Here is a 19,438-nt window from a genome sequence, read left to right on the forward strand (position 1 = left end):
GCTGTAAAATGCAGCTTATAGCTTCTATTTAACTTTCATAATATTTCCTTTTTATACCATGCTTAGAAATACATATTAAGGCATTAGTTGAAGTGGTGCTTCTATATATTTGAAAAAAATTTGGAAATTGCAAGTAAAAAAAACAGAAGGCAAGCCATTGGCAAAATAGTCTTAGGAATAAACTGTTATGAGTATAATTTCATCTATAAACACTAAAAACTAAGAACAAGCTAGCCAGCAAAAAAAAAGTCTGCCAGATACTTCTAGTCCTGACGTGAGCCCTTTTATCTGTGCGCCAAAAAGCATATTTTATTATGTGGTCTCCACAGAGAGAATTTTCTCCTTTCTGTACCTGATGTCACTGTCTTTTCTGAGGGATGTGGGGAGGGAAAACGGAGAAAAAAAAAAAAGGGTGTTATTTCCCCTTCCTTTAATAATAAAATAAGTATGTCCCATGGTTGTGCACATTTTGCTTATTGTTAACCAAGACACATGGAAAGCCCCTCAACAAAGCAAAACTAAATTAGCAGATATCCAGGTCCTAAATTGGCAGTGCCAGAGGCAATTACTAAGACTTGGTGACTTTTCAGCTGTGCATGCAGCAGTTTTGTTTTAAGCAAAATCAGAGATCACACAACTGATCTTGTAATCTGACTTGCACATCACCACGCCAACCTCAGATCTGGAATTCAACCTCACAAGTTCAATTGTAAACTCACGCAATCCCCAGGCAAACAGATATACAGGAAACTAATTCCTGGTTTAGTCCTTCCAAAATTCAGTTCCTAGTGGTTTTCTACACACAGTAGAGATATGACACCAATGCTTTCAGCCTGTGCAAATACAATGACTTCAGAATTCAGAGTTTATGTGCAGCAACAAGTCACTAGTAAGAGGAACAGTTTCCAAAGAGCTTCCCCTCCCCAACTCCCAGTAAGTCAAGGAAATACGTGTTGAAAAGATGTAACCAAGCAAAGCTCTTGGGCAAACACTGTACAGTAGCGCATGAGCGGGGGGACCCAGGCCCTCGCCATTCCAGTGTTGGCTGCAGCGGTTTCAACTGCCAATTTGCTGCTTGTTCTTAGAAAACAGCTTCTTTGGTCCACCAAGGGAAAACTGCTCTCCTTTCTGCTCTCAGATAGGCATATTTTTAAGAATGTGTCTTAAACTGTTTTAAGGGAACATTGGACAAAGAAATCCAATTAGTTTATTCTCTGAGAGCATCACAATCAAAAGCATTATAACATGATAATCTGGATTAGAGCACTAAAATTAATTTCCTCTTTATAGCATACGATCATTACCCACATAAAGACCAAAAAACATTAAAAGTAACATTGCCTATGGTCTGTCCAGTTCTTTGAAGGAATGAAAAACATTGTGTAGGCACTATATACTGATTCACTTACATTTGTATTTAGCTTGATAGCTTCAGAAAACATAGATGCAAAGTTCAGCTGGATCACTACTAATCAGATTGCTTTCACTATTCTTTCCCCTTTATTTCAAGGTTTGGTCGCATGGCCATTTGCTCTCAAGATTTCTTTTCTTTCTTGTGCGCACAACAGAACACCTTGCTTCTGCCTGTGAAAAAGCATGTCCTCTTCAAAGCATCCCGCTGCTCTGAAAACTTGACAATGAAGGGCAGATGCAGCCACAACACCTGCAAGACCACAGTTGTTACTCAGAGAAAGCCACTATTCTAGCTTTAAGAAATTGTCCTAGATCTAGGGATTTCCTCATGTATTTTTAGCTAGGACAAACAAGACAGATTTCTCAACGCTTTTCAGACTGCATTTGCCAACACTCCCCAAACTCTTCCTGTTCTGTCTACAGAAACGCGCTTCCATGACAATTTATTCTCACCTAAACTGGTGTGCTGCTCTAGTCCTGTTTCTGCTCCCTCCTCTTTTTTTTGCAGCTGCACTGTCTCGGGAGACCATGCCATAGCCAGCAGCTTCCTAGAGGGTCAGACGAGTGCAGGAGTGCGAGTGCTGGCATCACAGCAAGGGCGGTGAGCCCACAGCAGCGTGAACTCTCAAATGACCCTCTTGGTGAGCTGTGCTGTGAGTGCCCTTGTTAATCAGACTCTTTAGTCTGCTGCAGTTTACTTCAAATATCATACAAAACAAGAATCAAAATGAAGGATTTCTTTATCCATCCACAAACTCCTTCACAGCCCATCAAACCGATGTCATGCCATCTTCACTGACTTCTACAATAACGTCAGCAGGGCAGATTAGATTTCTGCACCAGCCTGCGGAATACCTGTCCGAGACCCTTCGTCTAATTACAGCCCTGGCGACCGCGGCTGTGAGCATCTTGCAACGGAACAGGGTGACAGGGACGAGCAGATGGAGAAATTCAAATAGTGCATGGAAAAAGCAGACCCATAAACAACAACAAAACCCCCCTATCACAATGGAGTGCAAAACCATATAAAGATGAGACACTGCAAAGCTCTCTTCAGTCAGCTCTGTTTATGAAGCAGGAGTATCTCCATTAGTGGGCTCAAATCACATGCAGGGTGTGACTGCTGTCTCCTCTCCCCAATTTACATTGATGAATACATTTAAATATAATTACGGGGGGAGGGGGTGTGTGTGCATTATTATTTGCTCTTGCTGTACAAGCAAAGTCTGTTCTGCTATTCTAGAAACCAGTTCATGGCAGTTACTTTTCAGGAGTCTACTCTAGAGGCCAAATTTTTTTTTTTCTTTTTTCTTTTTGAGTTTATGTTCTTCTCTAAGGAGTTGAGCAGGCAAATTGTGCTATGAAGAGGCTTGTATCATTCCTTGGTCATTCATCAGAAAAGCAGAGGGAATGGTTTCCCCTTATCTCCTTGGAGAATGGTGAACTAAAGAGAAAAGCCTCCTACCAGAAGAGAGACAGATGAAAAGTCAGTGAAGCAGAGGTAGCTTTCAGCTTCTCTTCATACAGCACTGGCCAAATTAACATGTTTGTATTTTATTATCACGTAACAGTAAGGCGAAGCCTGCCAACTCTGTTTGAAAGTTTATTTAACCCTTAGCAGGGGAAAACTCCACTACCTGCCCGAGGCTGGCAGCAGAGCAAGGGAGGGAGTTCTCAAGCAGTGGGGCAGCAGGCAGCGCGGCATCCCAGCCGCTCCAGCACGGACTTGGGGAAGCTGTAGCTTTCCCTAACCCCTCTGTCTTCCTCTCTCAAGAGCGTAATGTGCTGTAAAATGTAGAATATGAGGGGAAAAAAAAAACCCTACCAAACCCCAAACTTTATGACAATATAAAGAATGTAATTGCTCAAAATATTTAGCAGTTACCACTAGATGGCATTTTGTTCCCGAGAAATTAGAAACTCCCAGGTTTCAAATGACTTCTTACAGACAGCAGGAAACAGTAGGAAATGGAATTACTTACCTCATTCAGTTAATAATTTATTATCCATTGTCTTGTGTAAGCAAGACATCACTAACACAAGACCCTTTTTCTTGCAAATTTATAAATCCCCTTTATTTAACCACAGCTTGTGACTCCTCTTCAGCCCTCTGCTCAGTAGGTAGAGTTTTAAGCTGTAGTCAGCACTTACCAAAAATCTTTTCCACATTTTAAAATGAAAGACAAATGTAGGCCAGTTCACAGACTTTGAGCATGCCATGGAAATCTGCCAGAAATGCCTTGCTCCAGTAACTGTACACAGTATTTCCTGTGTTATTTTTGGATAAACCTTTAACACAGATTGCAGTACAAAAAATAGTTCCAGTTCAGGAATAGAGCAGTTACAATTTTATTATTATGAAAAAAATTCATAATATTCACTTATTAAGATTATACTTTGCACCAGTTCATTTTGATTTCAGCTTGTACAAGCTGTGATGTACAAGATGGTATTTCCAGTCTTAATCTTTGCAGGGTACAATGTATGGTACCCAGAGGTGCAATGAAGTTCTAGTGGGCACATCCTGGGGTGACACGTTGGTAGCTTGTTTAACATCCATAAGCCCTCAATATCTGATTAAAACCAAGCAAGAGGATTTCCCTTAGTCTCCCCTTTTGCTGCAGAGTGAGCTATTAAATTTTTCCTTAAAAGAGACTAGAGTACAGTTAACTCTAACTTACAGAAAGTCAAAACACCTTCCATAAATGTACTTAAGTTTGCATGTATGCAAATATACACAAGCTTATGAGGATGGTTTTTCATTAGATTATCATAAGTACTGCTGGTCTGAGCATATAGCAGCCTGTTTAACAGTTCGTCACAGCAAAATTCAGTGATCAGAATATTGACATAACTTCATTTCCCACTGAAATTCTCAAAGAAAAAAAAAACCCAGAACAGAACCCAAAAGATCTTCCAAGTATGCTCTTTGAAAAACAATTAAGTTTTCTGTGTAGTATAAAACTGCATACCAACACACTTCAGAAATACCTCACTTTCAAGCGTTTTTTAATATATACTCAATGTATCTAAAGTACAGGTCTCACACCAAGGTCTCTTGCTCTTAACAGGTCTTCAGCTCCAGTGGCAACAGCAGTGGTAATTGCTGCTAGCCGCAGGCAAGGGGCTGAATGGCTGTTGGTAGATTAGACAAATTACCAAAATCTTTCAGGGTGGAGGCTTATGGCAGCATTCAAATAAGCCATAAACACTAACATCATAGATTTCTGAGCACTTGAAGAGTAAAATTGAGAAAATACTCAGGAAAAAAGCTTTCCTGCTTAGACTAAGCTAGTGTAAGGCTCTAGGTATGACAGTGACTTCTGAAGAGTAACTGTAGGCCTTAGAAAGAAATTCAATATTGAGTTAGAAAAAAACAGCCTCCTTATAGAAGGAATCTAACTTCACTAGGGTAAAATTAATCTTTACTTCTTCATAAAACAGGCACAAGTTTCTTTTAAATGATCATTGTAGGAAAGCTGATTTCGTTTAAGCCAAATATTTTAAGAAATGGTGTAGTGCAAAATTTTATGTGGCTTTATATTGGTTTAGAAAATATACACAGGCACTTTTTTGGGGTTGTTTTTTTTTTTTTTAATTTAGCTTAATACTATTCTCCAGCAACATGAGCTGGACTGAAATAAATGAATAGACATGTCAAAACAAAACTTTACACTCTCTAAAAGTTTATAACAACCTAGCTCCGCCAAAGTGATGACATTTTCTGAGGTAGACAAGACCCACAGGATTTTATGCACCCTAACGAACATGTCTGGGTGCCTAGCATATTAAAAAGGGCAGTTACGTTAAGTGGGGGTGTGTGCCCTTATCCGATAGATGAAAACAACAACAACAAAATCTAAACTAGACGCAAAATTACAAGAGCAGGTAAAGATCACGTATTTCTTTCCCCAAACAAAATGACTTTGCCAGACCTTTGGAACAAGGAAAAGGCCAGAGTTTATAACAAACTGGTACTTATGATTTCAAGAGACCATAGGGGGGAAGCATCCACGTCAGTATAACGTGTTTCCATCCCAAGGAAGCCAATGCTGTGCCATACGACAGGCAGAAGCGACAAATACAACTATGCTGACAACTCAGAAACAGCATTCTGGTTGTGTGGTGACTGGAAACAGAGCTCAGAGATCTATGGCCAGCAACCTTCTTACACAGCACTCAAGAGAGTGCTGCATAATTTACAGAAGAAAAAAGAGTTATGTCCTATTAGAATCAGAGCTCTAAAAAGTTTGGGTAAACTGTTAGAGACAGTGTAAAGAAATCTTTTACATATTCACACATATGTGAAAGTCATAACTTGTAAATTTACTAGCTGGAGATTCATTAAATATTCAACAAAATGATCAAGTGTTCAAAACAGTCCTCTCATCCAGTGAAATATACAGCATCTGTTCGTCATTTACAAGGATTATCTATTTTTTCCAGGAAAAATCGTTAGCCCTTTAAAGCAATTCTGCTGAAAGGGAGGACAGAAAACAAGAAAACTGAAATATTAGCCTTTTGCTTGTTCTGAAATCATAACCATGCTGACTATAAAGTTTGTTGGCATTTTATAGACAACTGGAATGACTGTACTATATGTTATATCGCCTTTAAGAGTATCTTTCTCAACACGCAGTCATGAATAACAGGATGTTTATACTACTTACCTCAAGTGAGATCAAAACATTCCTAACATCACTGTAAACATTTTGAAGAAATGGATCACCACAGAATGCATCTCTGTGTCAGTGAGCATGTCAGAGAAAAGGGCTGGCATAATTGAGCAGTGAAACAGAGCACCTTCTTGTTCAGAGGGAATAGTTGGCAAATGGTGTGGACTTTTTTTCCTCCGTTTCATTTTCTTAATTTACTCAGAAAGGCAATTTATTTTGCTGCTAAAGCAGAGGGCTCGTTCTCTTTTTACTTGTCTCCCTTCTCCCCTGATTAGAATCTTAGATGTCGGACGTGGATGTAATTTCCCGTTTTATTTTTAAACATAAACAAATTAGTAGACTTTAAAATCATTCCATTTCTAAAATGCATCAGTCCAGTGATTTATCAAGGACAGTATTTTTGCCTTCTGCAATGGTCTAGAACAAGTAATTCATCTAAAGGGAGGGAAATACTATTTATGTACCATGCCAATACTAGCTTGCAGCAAAACAAGAGCAGGGACATTTTAGGCAGTGGAAAAAAATAGACCTTAACTTTTGTCTTACTGGCAGATAAACACACCCATCAGACTTGCATTCATTGCATTCAATCCACCTGGGGACAGATGGTATTAAATGGAATTGTAATAGCTCATGTTTGTACTTTGATGTATTAAGCTAGCCCTAGGCGAGAGTTAGGCGAGGAAAACCTGGTCACCTGCAATTCCGTTCCTCTGAAAGTAACTATGTGACAGCGTGCTCATTCCTGAAGCTCATCTTCTCAGTCTAGCACTGACAGATCTCCCTTAGCTACAGAGTTCTATCCTCTAAGCTCATTAATTGGAAGCTGGAATATCACCAGGCCCTGCTGTCCAAAGCGGTTACAAATACTGCCCACTCCCTACTCTACTCCATTTCTGCAATTGGTATTAAAACCAAACAAACAAAAGTTCCTAGAAGCATGACTCCTTTTCTTTGCTTCAAGCTGTCTTGTACCTTTCAGGCTTGTTACCATTTCCAATCAGTCTACACAGCTTAAGCTACTGTCTCTTTACTTATAGATTAAAAATAATAAATATACTTGCATAATGATTTCACAACACTTTTCTGATTAAGTATTCATTCCCAGATTAAATTCTGTTATAGGTAGTTTATTTAAAAATTTAAGAACCTTCTCTCCCCTCCCTCCTCTTCCCCAAAATGAAGAGGAAAAAAGTGCTTCAAACAACATACATCATTATAAAAATGGTAATAGAAGAAGGATACAGACTTTGCCAAGGTTTAAAATAAAATAATTACATAAATTGGATCGTTTATGTGTCTTGTTATTCTATTGACAGCCATTTAATTAGATTATAACTAACCCCACACCTAGCAAGTTAGAAACTCTTTTTGAAGATAGTTGCACTTTGCACAATTATGAAGCCATCAGCATACAACCTGCTCTCATTAGTTGTGCAGAGCATCTGTAATGGAATTTTTTGCAACACTAAGAATTCCATACTGGGGATTCAGGACATCCTTCCAGAACTAAATATGTATTTTGTAATATATCTTGTTCCAGGAAGATGTCAATGTCAAGGATTTTATAAGCTTCTCCTATCTATTTTAGCTGAAGAAGATATACAGCATGCAGAAATTCCTTTCCTGACTACTAACTTCTTGAAATGAAAGTTTCCTATAGTTAACACAACCTAGGAGGAAGCAATATGCAAAAAGAAGAAATTCCACACTAAACATACAAACACTTCCAGGGGCTCATCACAGAGAAAGAAAAAAATATTTTGAAGAATAAGAAAGTGAAGAACAAGAAAGGTCATGATCTTAAATTCCATGAAGAAAAAAAAAAAAAGTCATATTAAAACCTGAAATTAAATTAAAAGGACAGGAGACTTACTATTAAAGAATCTAAAACTTTGAAAATCAAAATTATTTTATGACACTGCCATCTGGACCTAGCCTACACAGTGGTATACAAGACACAGGTTAAATAAATCATACCTGTATTACTGTTGATAACGATGGTTAAAAATAAATGTAAAGGAAAAGACTACTGTAAGCCCATCTTACATGCACTGTTCTGCAATGTAGATGAGAGTTCAAATTATTTCTCTACTGAGGGAAGCAACAGGCAGCATATAAATGCAAACAACCTTCATTAGACACATTGTCATGAGTATATTAATCATGTCAAGAAGCATTGCTGAAGTTTCCTTCAGTGCAATTTAACATACCTTACTTTATTAGGATGCACTTAATTTCACTATGTTTTCTCCTCATTATCATTTATGATGACCAATTAAAACGTTTGTGTCTGTCTCTAAGCAAATTACTTCTGTAATTCTGGTAGCTGAAAGCACCACTCATCCAACACTTCTGTCATTTCGTTCCATCAGTGTAATATCTTACTTTGCCCAGCCTCTATTAGCATTTTAAAGAGAAAAAGCTTACTTGGATTGGATAGTTAGGTATAAACCTGGGTCTTTTTACAGTGTAGACAATAAAAAGTGGGTTGGTCCCCCACCCCCCGTTTGCCCTGTTATACGGCCTTCATGGTTTTTTTCCTTGCAGTGAGAAGCGTAGCTCGTATAGTCAGAAAAATAACACAATGAAGCAACAGAGGCCTTGGGCATTATTCTCATATCGGGCTCAAAGTTGTGTGCAGTTTAAATTTAATTTCCTTTAATTCCATGTGTGCTCAACACATGCAATAAATGCAAGTACACAGCAACTTTACTTTTTCTTTACCCCTCCAAAGCCTCTGTATCAGAGTTCTGTCGAGAGCTTTTCAAACAATGATGTAACAGGATGTGCCATGCCATATATCATGTTTCCAACATTCATAAATAAGCCCAAACCATTTTTAATATTCTAAAAGTCAAACAGGAGGGCATGATCTTTTCTCAACCTTTCACAACAAAATTGTGACTAGTTCATCTGACTATAGCTGTTATTTCCTAGCTTCACGTATATTAAAATATCTTAAAGTTAGCTGGAAATTCTGATTACACACAACGCTTTTCTGTGGAACTCACAGCAACCAAAAATGGCTGAGCAACATCTGGGATCACCAAGCTGTGTTTATGAACTCCTTTATCTGCAGATTACCTTGGGCTCCTGGAACTAACGATACAAGGCTGATTCCTCAGAAGCTGCTGGAACTCAGCTGCAGAGCACTGGAATTTGGCTTATTTTCTAGGGAAACATGTGTTCTTATTTACATAACATTAACTTTGACATTACAGTAATGACTTCCAGAAAAATGCTGATAATTGCAAGGGTGAAGAAATAAGTCTGAAGACAGCGCTGCCTTTTAGAACAATTATAATTTCATTAAAATAGGAACATAACTTAAAGATAGATTTTATTCTCTTTGATGATTTACTCATGCAAACTGCACATAAAAGAAAACAGTACAGTTTGTGAAACATGTCAAATGTAAAGACCCAAAATGCTAAGTACAGAAGTAGTGTGACATACATCTCAAAACGGAATCCATGGTAGTACGACAAATAACTTTTCTCTATTTGCTGAACACGGATTTTAATGGTTCTTTTTCCAGCCCCACTGTTAAATTCATTCACTGTTTACACGTCTCCTATACACTTATGTAGACTTATTTTACAAGCGCGACAGTTTTGTTATAAAAAAACTCCACTTATATAAATATGATTTAAAAGCCTTTGTGTTTAGGAGAGCAAATTATAGCATAATCAATGAGGCCTTATCTAGTCCACCAAAACTACAATGAAAAGTGACTGTATAGCTTTCTTGCAGAATTCACATTTTGTGCCTTTGCAATTAATTTCCTTCTCACAAGAGGTGCATTGTATTTTACCACCCTGGAAATGTTCAATAACTGTTACAGCTTTTTATCTTGAAATTGGGAAAGTAAGACTTTTAAACGCATGAGGTTATCAACTCAACTTTCTTAGTTTTAAAATACAAAATATTTAGAATCCCTATTATTTTCATGCTTAAAGCCCTGCAATGATACATATATGACTTAGATACTTCTTTGTCCAGTTTTCATTATAGTATGGTTGTATATATATTGTAGAAATTATGATTTTCCTGTGGATCAATTACAATTTTAGATTTAAAACTGAATCAAATAGAAACTTGATGGCACTGACACTTAAAAACACATAGTATAGTGTGGAGAAGGAAGAGCAAATGAACTACACAACCCATTATAAATGCATTAAATCTTTGTTATATACATAATGGAATCCTGCTTTACTGCCAGTTGCTACTATGCATCTGTTTTTGCTATTATACAAAGTTTTCCGACCTGAAAGCACACATCTACTTTTTTTAAACAACTTAATCTATTGTAAAATATTGTACTGTATTTTGAACATGAGTACAGAATCAAAATAGATAATGGCACATTTAAAAAACTCAGTATCCTACAGATGATTGGATAATGAGAAAAAGTGTACCTACAATCATCTCATCAGAAACAAACTACATCATGGAATGTTAGTTATCCGAGTTCGCACAGTAAATAACATTTTAAAACTGCAATCACCTATCAGCCAGCATCACATTGAAGGCATCTTTAAACATTCAAGCAAAAGACTGCTGGCATTAACTACTGAACCATTCTCACGCACACACCACACACACCACATTATAATTACATTGTTTCCAAGATACGGTAGATACTGATTTTTTTTTTTTTTTTCCACAAGAAAGGTATCAAAATTTTTGCTACTAAAAGATGACAGTGCTTACACAAGAATTAAGTACAAGTTAGCTTGCAAATACAAGACAATGACAAAAAAAAGTCTTGAGTTGTCTGAAGAAGGATTTTAGGCTTTTCTGGCATCCAAAACCATAAGTAAACTCCTTAGTCTGCGACTCAAAAAACCACAAAATATCAACCTACTCTGGAATACTAAATATTCCATATTTGATAACCCTGTATTTTACAATATGCTTACTGGTTTCAGCCTAGCAACAAAGGGTAGTTATAGATATCTATTCTGACTGGAGAAATAAAGCTCTCCTCCCCCCAGAATGAAAGTGTTGGCGGGGAAAAAACCACCACCTGACATCAATTTAAAATTAAAAAAACTCAAATCTGTTTAGTAATGATCCTCATCTAGGATAAGTATGTGCATAAGAGTACTGTATCTCATATACTGTACTGGCCCTATTAAACAAATTAAAAACCCCAACAAGGTAAAAAGCCAACCAAAATGCTATATGTAAACCAACCCAAATGTTTTTCTCCCAATGTTCTTCCTCTCATAATGTGCAAAACAACAAAAAGGCAAAAAGACTAAAAGCAAATTTACTGTTACTGTCTTTCTCTTGCCTAGTGCTTTATGACCTTGCTAATGTTACAAAGTCAATAGGGACTATGCAGAACTTTGGTATAAAAATGTCACATAATATTACTATCACAGTCTTGGGGATGACCTTTAGTAATTCACCCCAATGTTTGTTGAAATAATACCAAATTAAAAATGAAATAAACCACATTGTACTGTACACACACTTTACACATTAAGCACAAAAAATAACTAGTAAAACTAATACTTAAGAAAAAAAGAAGTCTTTTGCAAAGAGACTAGAACTGGTGTTCTGTCTCATCTTCACCTGCCAATCGTTAAAGCCAAATTTAAGTTGGATTTTTAAAAAGGAATAATTTTAAGCTACAATTTCTCCTAGATGGAGACTGGTCTTTTGTCGATTTCCCTTTAAAGTCACAAATGTATGTCTAAGAAACTGATGCAACGCAAGTTTTTAATCAACTTCCTGAAGGCTGTGACTGGGAGGGAGGCGCCATGACAATCTGGGAAAGCACCGGCTCTGTGCTCTGGTCCGCCATCTGGGTGAGAACGGAGGTGGCCACCGCTTCGGCCTTGGAAGTTGAGCTTACGCCATTGGAAGTGCTGACAGAACTGTGCTGAATAGCTTCCGTGTGTGGACTGCTTGGCACTGATATGTCTTCCGAACTGTCATCTTTATCTGCAGCTGAAGAAGAAAAATTAATTTTTTTTTCACCCGGAATGCACGCTACCATGTGCCAGGTAACAGCAAGCATCCCCTAAATAATTAAAACTCATGGTGTAACACAGCACAAATTGCAAAACAATCTTATTTTCACTTTTTAAAGAAAATACTACTTTGTAAGCAAAAAATATGGACTGCAGTATGGAATGTTGAGGAAACAAGAACATATTCAAAGTCACGATTAAAATCGTCTGATTTCCCGCCTAGTAAATCAGCTGGGGGTACCACGCCTAATTCTAATGATGAACGCTCATGTCAATACACAATATTTATAACTTAAAAGTGCTACCAGATCCCTTGGTGCTATATGAATTGGCTTTAGATTTTTAACATATGCAATTTACTACGTTTGCTTAGTAATCAAACAAGAATAATTCTATGTTCAGTAATTAATACTTGTGATCATGAATATATCTGAAAAAATTATTTACAGCGCTATATTAATTGGACAGTACTTTCACAAGTTTTCAACCCACATTCTTTTAACACAGTGAAGTTCAGTAACTTCTTTAGTATACAAATGCCTCTCAGATTTAAAATTGTTAAAACTGATTTAAAAAATATCTTCAACAATACTTCAGGTGTTCTCCACAAAACTGAAGTGAATTAGCCACACAGTTGCATCATTTTTTCTCATGACAAAGGGTAAACAGATTAAAATATAATTCTTATTGTGCAAAACTAGAATTTACAAATGAGCATCATTTAAAATGTCTTTCTTGCACAGACATCCTAGTCGTGCTAAAATCGTCCTTTTTTTCCAGAGTTGCAAAGGTTAGCCCAGGTATTATGCACTATCAAGCAAAAAGCTGAGTTAAAGACTAAAGGACCAAAAAAGAAAATAAGCCTACTGTTTTCCCCTCAAAATTAAAAGTATGAACACCAAATTTAATGATAACTTCTTTGTATCACTTTGTGCTACTTTGTTTTAAACTATTTTTCACAATAGTTTTATACACTGACTTAAACCCAGTATACCGATGGAATACTGGAAGTCCCTTTTAAAACACTACTGACTGTTGTATAACATAACAATACAGAAAGACACACACAATAATAGCCAGAAGAAGCATGAACAGAAGCTGCCTGTGACACAGCAATGGAACAAAGCTTGATTTTCTCTAGACTTGTTTTTGCAATCCCGTTCAGATTTGCCTACAAATTCGAAAGTTACCCAGGGAAAGCGAAGGGATGGGAAAGGATGACACTAAAACTAGAAGATGAACACCACTGTGGTATCATAGCCTTGTTTCCATAGAAAATCAGGCTAATAGCAGCAACTAAAAGGAACACTACACATGAACAAACGATGATGAAGTGGTTTATGATGTACTGATGTTTATATGACATACTAGCTATGGGTAAGAAAATTCACTAAATTAGCAAGTCAAGTCCCAAACATAAAGGTCTTTGAGCAACCCCACGCATACTAAGAACACACTTGTCTTCAAAGCCTGAAAACAACAGTTCTATTATCGATTGCTTCTGGAAAAGAGTGGCAGGGTCAAAAAGGATGGCTAAGCAAGCAAAACTGCTATTATTTCTTTACAAGAAATACTGTCTACATGAACAAGGTAGCAATTTCTCTTCTACTTCTACCACAAGAGCATGGACATAATTGTTTGAAAGTATCATAATGTTCTTATCCATGAGGCCAACTATTTTACAAATACTGCATTTTTTAAAAAACAGATCTTTCAGGCATTAAAGGAGATACAGACAGATGATATTGAGCTAGGTTTGCTGACAGTTACCACATATCCTAAGGTTACATGGTAACTGTATACAGCAAATTAAAATACTTCTGAAAGATGTTTGTGATCCTTAGTAGGATTTGCCCATTCAAGAAGAGAAAGAACATGAATGAGTGCCAATTCAGTTAACACTACTCAACAGGATTTCATCTTTCCTACACCTCTATCAAGACCTACAAGACCTCATGTAAAAATAAGTAAGGAAAACATGCAAACTTTGTTAAAAACAGAAACTCTAGTGCCACTTCCTGAAAAATACTGAATTACTAATTATGAGAGTAGCATATTCTTCCCCTCAGACACAATGAAATGGCAGCAAGTGGGACAACATGTATCGAATAGTCTCCCTGCTGTAACACCTGCTCCTCCTCTTCAGAGCTGTTATTCTCCTACGAATCTCAGTATTCCTATTATGCTTCTTTTGCTGATCCCCGATTTCCTTGTTGGCCAAATCCTCCTTATCCTCAAGAAAAAGGGTTAGTTTTAAATGCTACAAGCCAGAGACAGAGAGGAAGTAAAGCAGACCACTAGGAGACTTCCCAGCCTGGTACAGCCCTCGGACTACTACTACCCATTACTGCTCTTCCACGTGGGTGGTGAGGAAGTTGCAATACATAGCCCAAGAGTGATTGGAAGAGACTTCAGGGCCTTGGAACGGTTAGTGAGGGAATCTGGGGCACAGGTTATTTTCTCCTTCCTCCTTCCAGTTGTGGGCGGTGCCGCTGGAAGGAACAGGCAGACCCAATCTCTTAATACATGGCTCCGTGGCTGGTGCCACCGTCGCAACTTTGGGTTTTTTGACAATGGGATGGCCTACACAGCACCAGGCTTGCTGGCGTCAAATGGGAGCCACCTTTCTCAAAGGGGAAAGAGGGTTCTTTGCTCAGGAGCTTGTGGGGCTCATTGACAGGGCTTTAAACTAGATGTGAAGGGGGAGGGGGAACATATCGGGCTTGCCTGTGACAAGCTGTGGGATGGTACACAATGGTTAGAGGGGCAAGGTGCTACTATGAGCCCTCAACCTGTTGCCCAGAGGCATGCTGGAGACGCTGCAGCACAAAGTCTTGCGGAGATGAGCTGGGGGCTCCCGAGGAGCCAACAAGGAAACTTCTGTGAAACACCTCAAGGGAAACAAGGGATGTTCTGCTAAGAAGGTGGCACAGCCAACAGCCCAGATGAAATGCCTCTACATGAACGCACACAGCATGGGGAACAAACAGGACAAGTTGGAAGCTACTGTGCTGCTAGAAAGCTATGACCTGATTGCCATAACTGAAACTTGGTGGGACGAATCCCATGACTGGAATGTGGCTATGGATGGCTACAGGCTGTTCAGAAGGGACAGGCAAGGAAGGAGGGGCAGAGGCGTTGCCCTCTACATAAAGGAATTGATACAGTGTGAAGAGCTGTCCCTGAAGAATAGCCATGAGCAGGTCAAAAGTTTATGGGTAAGAATCAGAGACAGAGGCGACAAAGGGAACCTTGTGGCTGGTGTCTACTACAGGCCACCTCATCAAGGGGAGCCTACTGACAAAGCCTTCTTCCTCCAGCTCCGGAAGGCTTCGTGCTTGCAGACTCTCATCCTACTGGGGGACTTCAACCACCCCAACGACCACCCCTTTTTGCTGAAAAAGCAACACAGCAAGCTGTAGGCAATCCAGGAGATTCCTAGAATGCATTGAGGACAACTTCCTAAGCCAGGTGATAGACACCCCTACCTAAGGGGATGCAATACTGGACCTGACGGTCACCAGTGTGAGCGAGCTCATTGGTGATGTCAAGACTGGAGGCAGCCTGGGCTGCAGTGATCACACATTGGTGGAGTTACCACTCCTCAGGGATATGGGAAAAGCGAGGAGTATAGTCAGGACCCTAAATTTTAGGAAAGCAAAATTCCAGCTCTTCAGGGAGTTAGTCAGAAACACCCCCTGGGAAATGGTCCTCAGGGACACGGGAATGGAACAGAGCTGGCAGATCTTTAAGGACACCTTCCATAAAGCACAAGAGCTATCAGTCCGCAAGCGTAAGAAATGAGGCAAGGAAGGGAAGAGACCAGCATGGCTGAGTCAAGACATGCTGGTCAAACTAAAGAGCAAAAGGGAACTGCACAGGCAGTGGAAGCAGGAACAGGTGTCGTGGGAAGAGTACACAGAAGCTGCCCAGTTGTGTAGGGAGGGGGTCAGGAAGGCCAAGGCGCAGCTGGAGTTGAATTTGGCAAGGGATGTAAAGAATAACCAGAGGGGCTTCTACAGGTATGTCAACCAGAAAAGCAAGGTTAAAGAAAGCACACCCCCCTGATGAACAAGAATGGTGACCTAGTATCAACAGACGAGGAGAAGGCTGAGGTACTCAACAACTTCTTTGCCTCAGTCTTCACCAGCAACCTCTCTCCTCACCCCTTCCGAGTCGACGGACCGCAAGATAGGGGACCAGGGGGGTAAAGCCCCTCCCACTGTAAGGGAAGATCAGGTTCGAGACCACCTGAGGAACCTGAATGTACACAAGTCTATGGGGCCTGATGAGATGCATCCCAGAGTCCTGAGGGAATTGGCTGATATAGTTGCCAAGCCACTCTCCATGATATTTGAACAGTCATGGCAGTCAGGTGAAGTCCCTGGTGACTGGAAGAAGGGAAACGTTGTGCCCATTTTTAAAAAGGGAAGAAAGGAGGACCCTGGGAACTACTGACCTGTCAGCCTCACCTCTGAGCCTGGGAAGATCATGGAGCAGATCCTCCTAGAAGCTATGCTCAAGCACATGGAGGACAGGGAGGTGATTTGAGACAGCCAGCATGGATTCACCAAGGGCATGTCCCACCTGACCAACCTAGTGGCTTTCTGTGAAGGAGTGACTGCATCAGTGGACAAGGGAAAAGCAATGGATGTCATCTATTTGGACTTCTGTAAAGCCTTTGACACAGTCCCCCACAACATCCTTCTCTCTAAATTGGGGAGATACGGATTTGATGGGTGGACTCTTTGGTGGATAAAGAATTGGTTGGATGGTCACATCCAGAGGGTCATGGTCAACAGCTTGATGTCCACATGGAGACTGGTGACAAGTGTGGTCCCTCAGGGGTCCATACTGGGACCAGTGCTGTTTAATATCTTCATCAATGACATAGACAGTGGGATCGAGTGCACCCTCAGCAAGTTTGCAGACGACACCAAGCTGAGTGGTGCAGCTGACATGGCAAAAGGATGAGATGTCATCCAAAGGGACCCGGACAAGCTGGAGGGGTAAGCCTGTGTGAACCTCATGAGGTTCAACAAGGCCAAGTGCAAAGTCCTGCACCTGGGATGGGGCAACCCCCGATATCAATACAGGCTGGGGGATGAAGGGATTGAGAGCAGCCCTGCAGAGAAGGACTTGGGGGTACTGGGGGATGAAAAGCTGGACATGAACCAACAATTTGCGTCCACAGCCCAGAAAGCCAACTGTATCCTGGGCTGCATCAAAAGAAGCGTGACCAGCAGGTCGAGGGAGGTGATTCTGCCCCTCTACTCTGCTTTGGTGAGGCCTCGCCTGGAGTACTGTGTCCAGCTCTGGAGCCCTCAGCACAAGAAGGACATGGGAGTGTTGGAGCAGGTCCTAGAGGAGGGCTACAAAAATGTTCTGAGGGCTGGAGCACCTCTCCTACGAGGACAGGCTGAGCGAGTTGGGGTTTTTCAGCCTGGAGAAGAGCAGGCTACGGGGAGACCTTATTGCAGCCTTTCAGTACTTAAAGGGGGCCCACAGAAAGGATGGGGACAATCTTTTCAGCAAGGCCTGTTGTGACAGGACAAGAAGTAATGGTTTTAAGCTAAAAAAGAATAGATTTAGACTGGATATAAGGAAGAAATTTTTTACAATGAGGGAGGTGAAGCACTGGAACAGGTTGCCCAAAGAGGTAGTGGCGTCCCCATCCCTAGAAACATTCAAGGTCAGGTTGGATGGGGCTCTGAGCAACCTGATCTAGTTAAAGATGTCCCTGCTCACTGCGGGGGGTGAGTGTGTGTGTGTGTGGGCTGGATGATCTCTAAAGGTCCCTTCCAACCCAAAGCACTCTATGATTCTAGATCATTATCTTTCAGCCAGAGAAGGAAGGTCTTCCATTGTTCTGTATCCCTTAACATATATGTTGTTAACTCAAAAGAAATGTCTGTAATAATATCACAGTGGTAAAGAACATGACAAAGGCTTGATTTTCTGATTTTGATGGGCTCAGGAAGACCATATATGCAATGGAAGAAACAGTTATGAGAATATTTATGATCACCAATGTACAATAGAAGTTTTCATACCATTGATCAGATGAACAAACATACTGTGCTGAAGAGACAAACGCACGTAATTCAGGCATTTTCAGATGCTAGGGGCTAGAGCGGGGGGAGCTTACAGCAGACAGGTGATTATGTAAGATACAGACCTAACACTAGTTTATGGTAGTAAATTTGACTGGAAGTGTAAATCCATGCAATAACTACAAAGTAATATTTAGAAATGAGGTGCCACCCTAAAGAACAGCTAGTTAGATTTCCTTCAAAACCCTTCCTTACGTAGCCCTAACTTTACAGGAATAGTGGCCAAAACCAGAATACAGAACTCCATTTGAAGAATTAAAACCAAACAAGAAAATCTACTCGATGAATATAGAAGATACTTAAAGTCACCTCATTACAAAGGTGACTTGTTTTCTTAAGCCTGAAGACTGGGAATAAAGAACAAAGGCTTTCAGAAGAACACAGGAAAGTCATATTTAAATTCCTACAGATTTTCTTCTTTTTTCTTAGTTGACCAGAGAATTGCCAGGCACAGGACTGTGGTTTCAAGAGTGCAAGTGATACATGCCAGAATCATAATGCAGCCAACAATGTAGAAAAAAGCCTAGGCATTTTAGGTTTTTAATGGCTCCCCCAGCTTTGCCTCAAACCAAGGAAAATGCACAGTCCAAATTAGAAATGAATCAACAGAAGTTAATGTGTGCTTTACATTAGAAGGCTGGCAATTTACAGACCTACATCTCATGAACCTTCCTGAAGGCTACATAGTTCCTACACAGGCTGCGTCATGAGAAGGAGCAAGCCATTTTGGTAATGGAACACAACGTGGGCTATACTGAGCTATAGAAAAGATTTAAAAATAGCAAACAAAGCACAGAGGAGACTTTTGAGGATGTACTAAAAAGTAACCTTTTAGAATCATCAAACACTGTTATTATTTGCTTCTTAGCATTGCTTACCAATAGCTTTCAGTAAGGTAAGCAAACAAAGAGGGACTTCAGTCTTCAGAAGAAAAAACCCCACCAAAACGGGAATGAGTATGCAAGCATTGACATATGATCCAGAACTCCTTTTGGTCCCCTGATAATCACTAGAAAGGAAGCCTCATGATAATTCTCATCAGGCCATCCATGGACTATAGGGAAATGCTCACTTCCAGTGAGATGGCCTTTGTGAACACCCCCTGCAGTCACTGAAGAACTGCGTCTGTCCAGAACAGGCTGTAGGAACATAGTGGTTTCAGTGATTCAAATTATTCAAGGTCTGAAACTGGTTAGTCACCTTCTACCATTTCTTTAAAACTAACTAGAGAAAGATGACAAAAACA

At 39.9% G+C, this 19,438-nt stretch overlaps 1 protein-coding gene across 4 annotated transcripts in view; it reads right to left on the reverse strand.

The window, feature by feature from the left end:
- Positions 1–9,294: 9,294 nt before the first annotated feature.
- ATF2 (activating transcription factor 2) overlaps positions 9,295–19,438 on the reverse strand; it is a 45,726-nt gene continuing 35,582 nt past the window's right edge. For 3 of the 4 annotated variants that reach the window (XM_075711436.1, XM_075711434.1, XM_075711437.1), the window contains one exon: positions 9,295–12,056. In XM_075711436.1, coding sequence (XP_075567551.1) covers positions 11,830–12,056 — 227 coding nt within the window. In that variant the 3' untranslated portion in view covers positions 9,295–11,829. The remainder of the gene's footprint in view (positions 12,057–19,438) is intronic. The other variant, XM_075711435.1, reaches the window with a different exon arrangement.

This window comes from Pelecanus crispus, chromosome 5 (assembly GCF_030463565.1).
Source record: "Pelecanus crispus isolate bPelCri1 chromosome 5, bPelCri1.pri, whole genome shotgun sequence".
Lineage (NCBI taxonomy): Eukaryota > Metazoa > Chordata > Aves > Pelecaniformes > Pelecanidae > Pelecanus > Pelecanus crispus.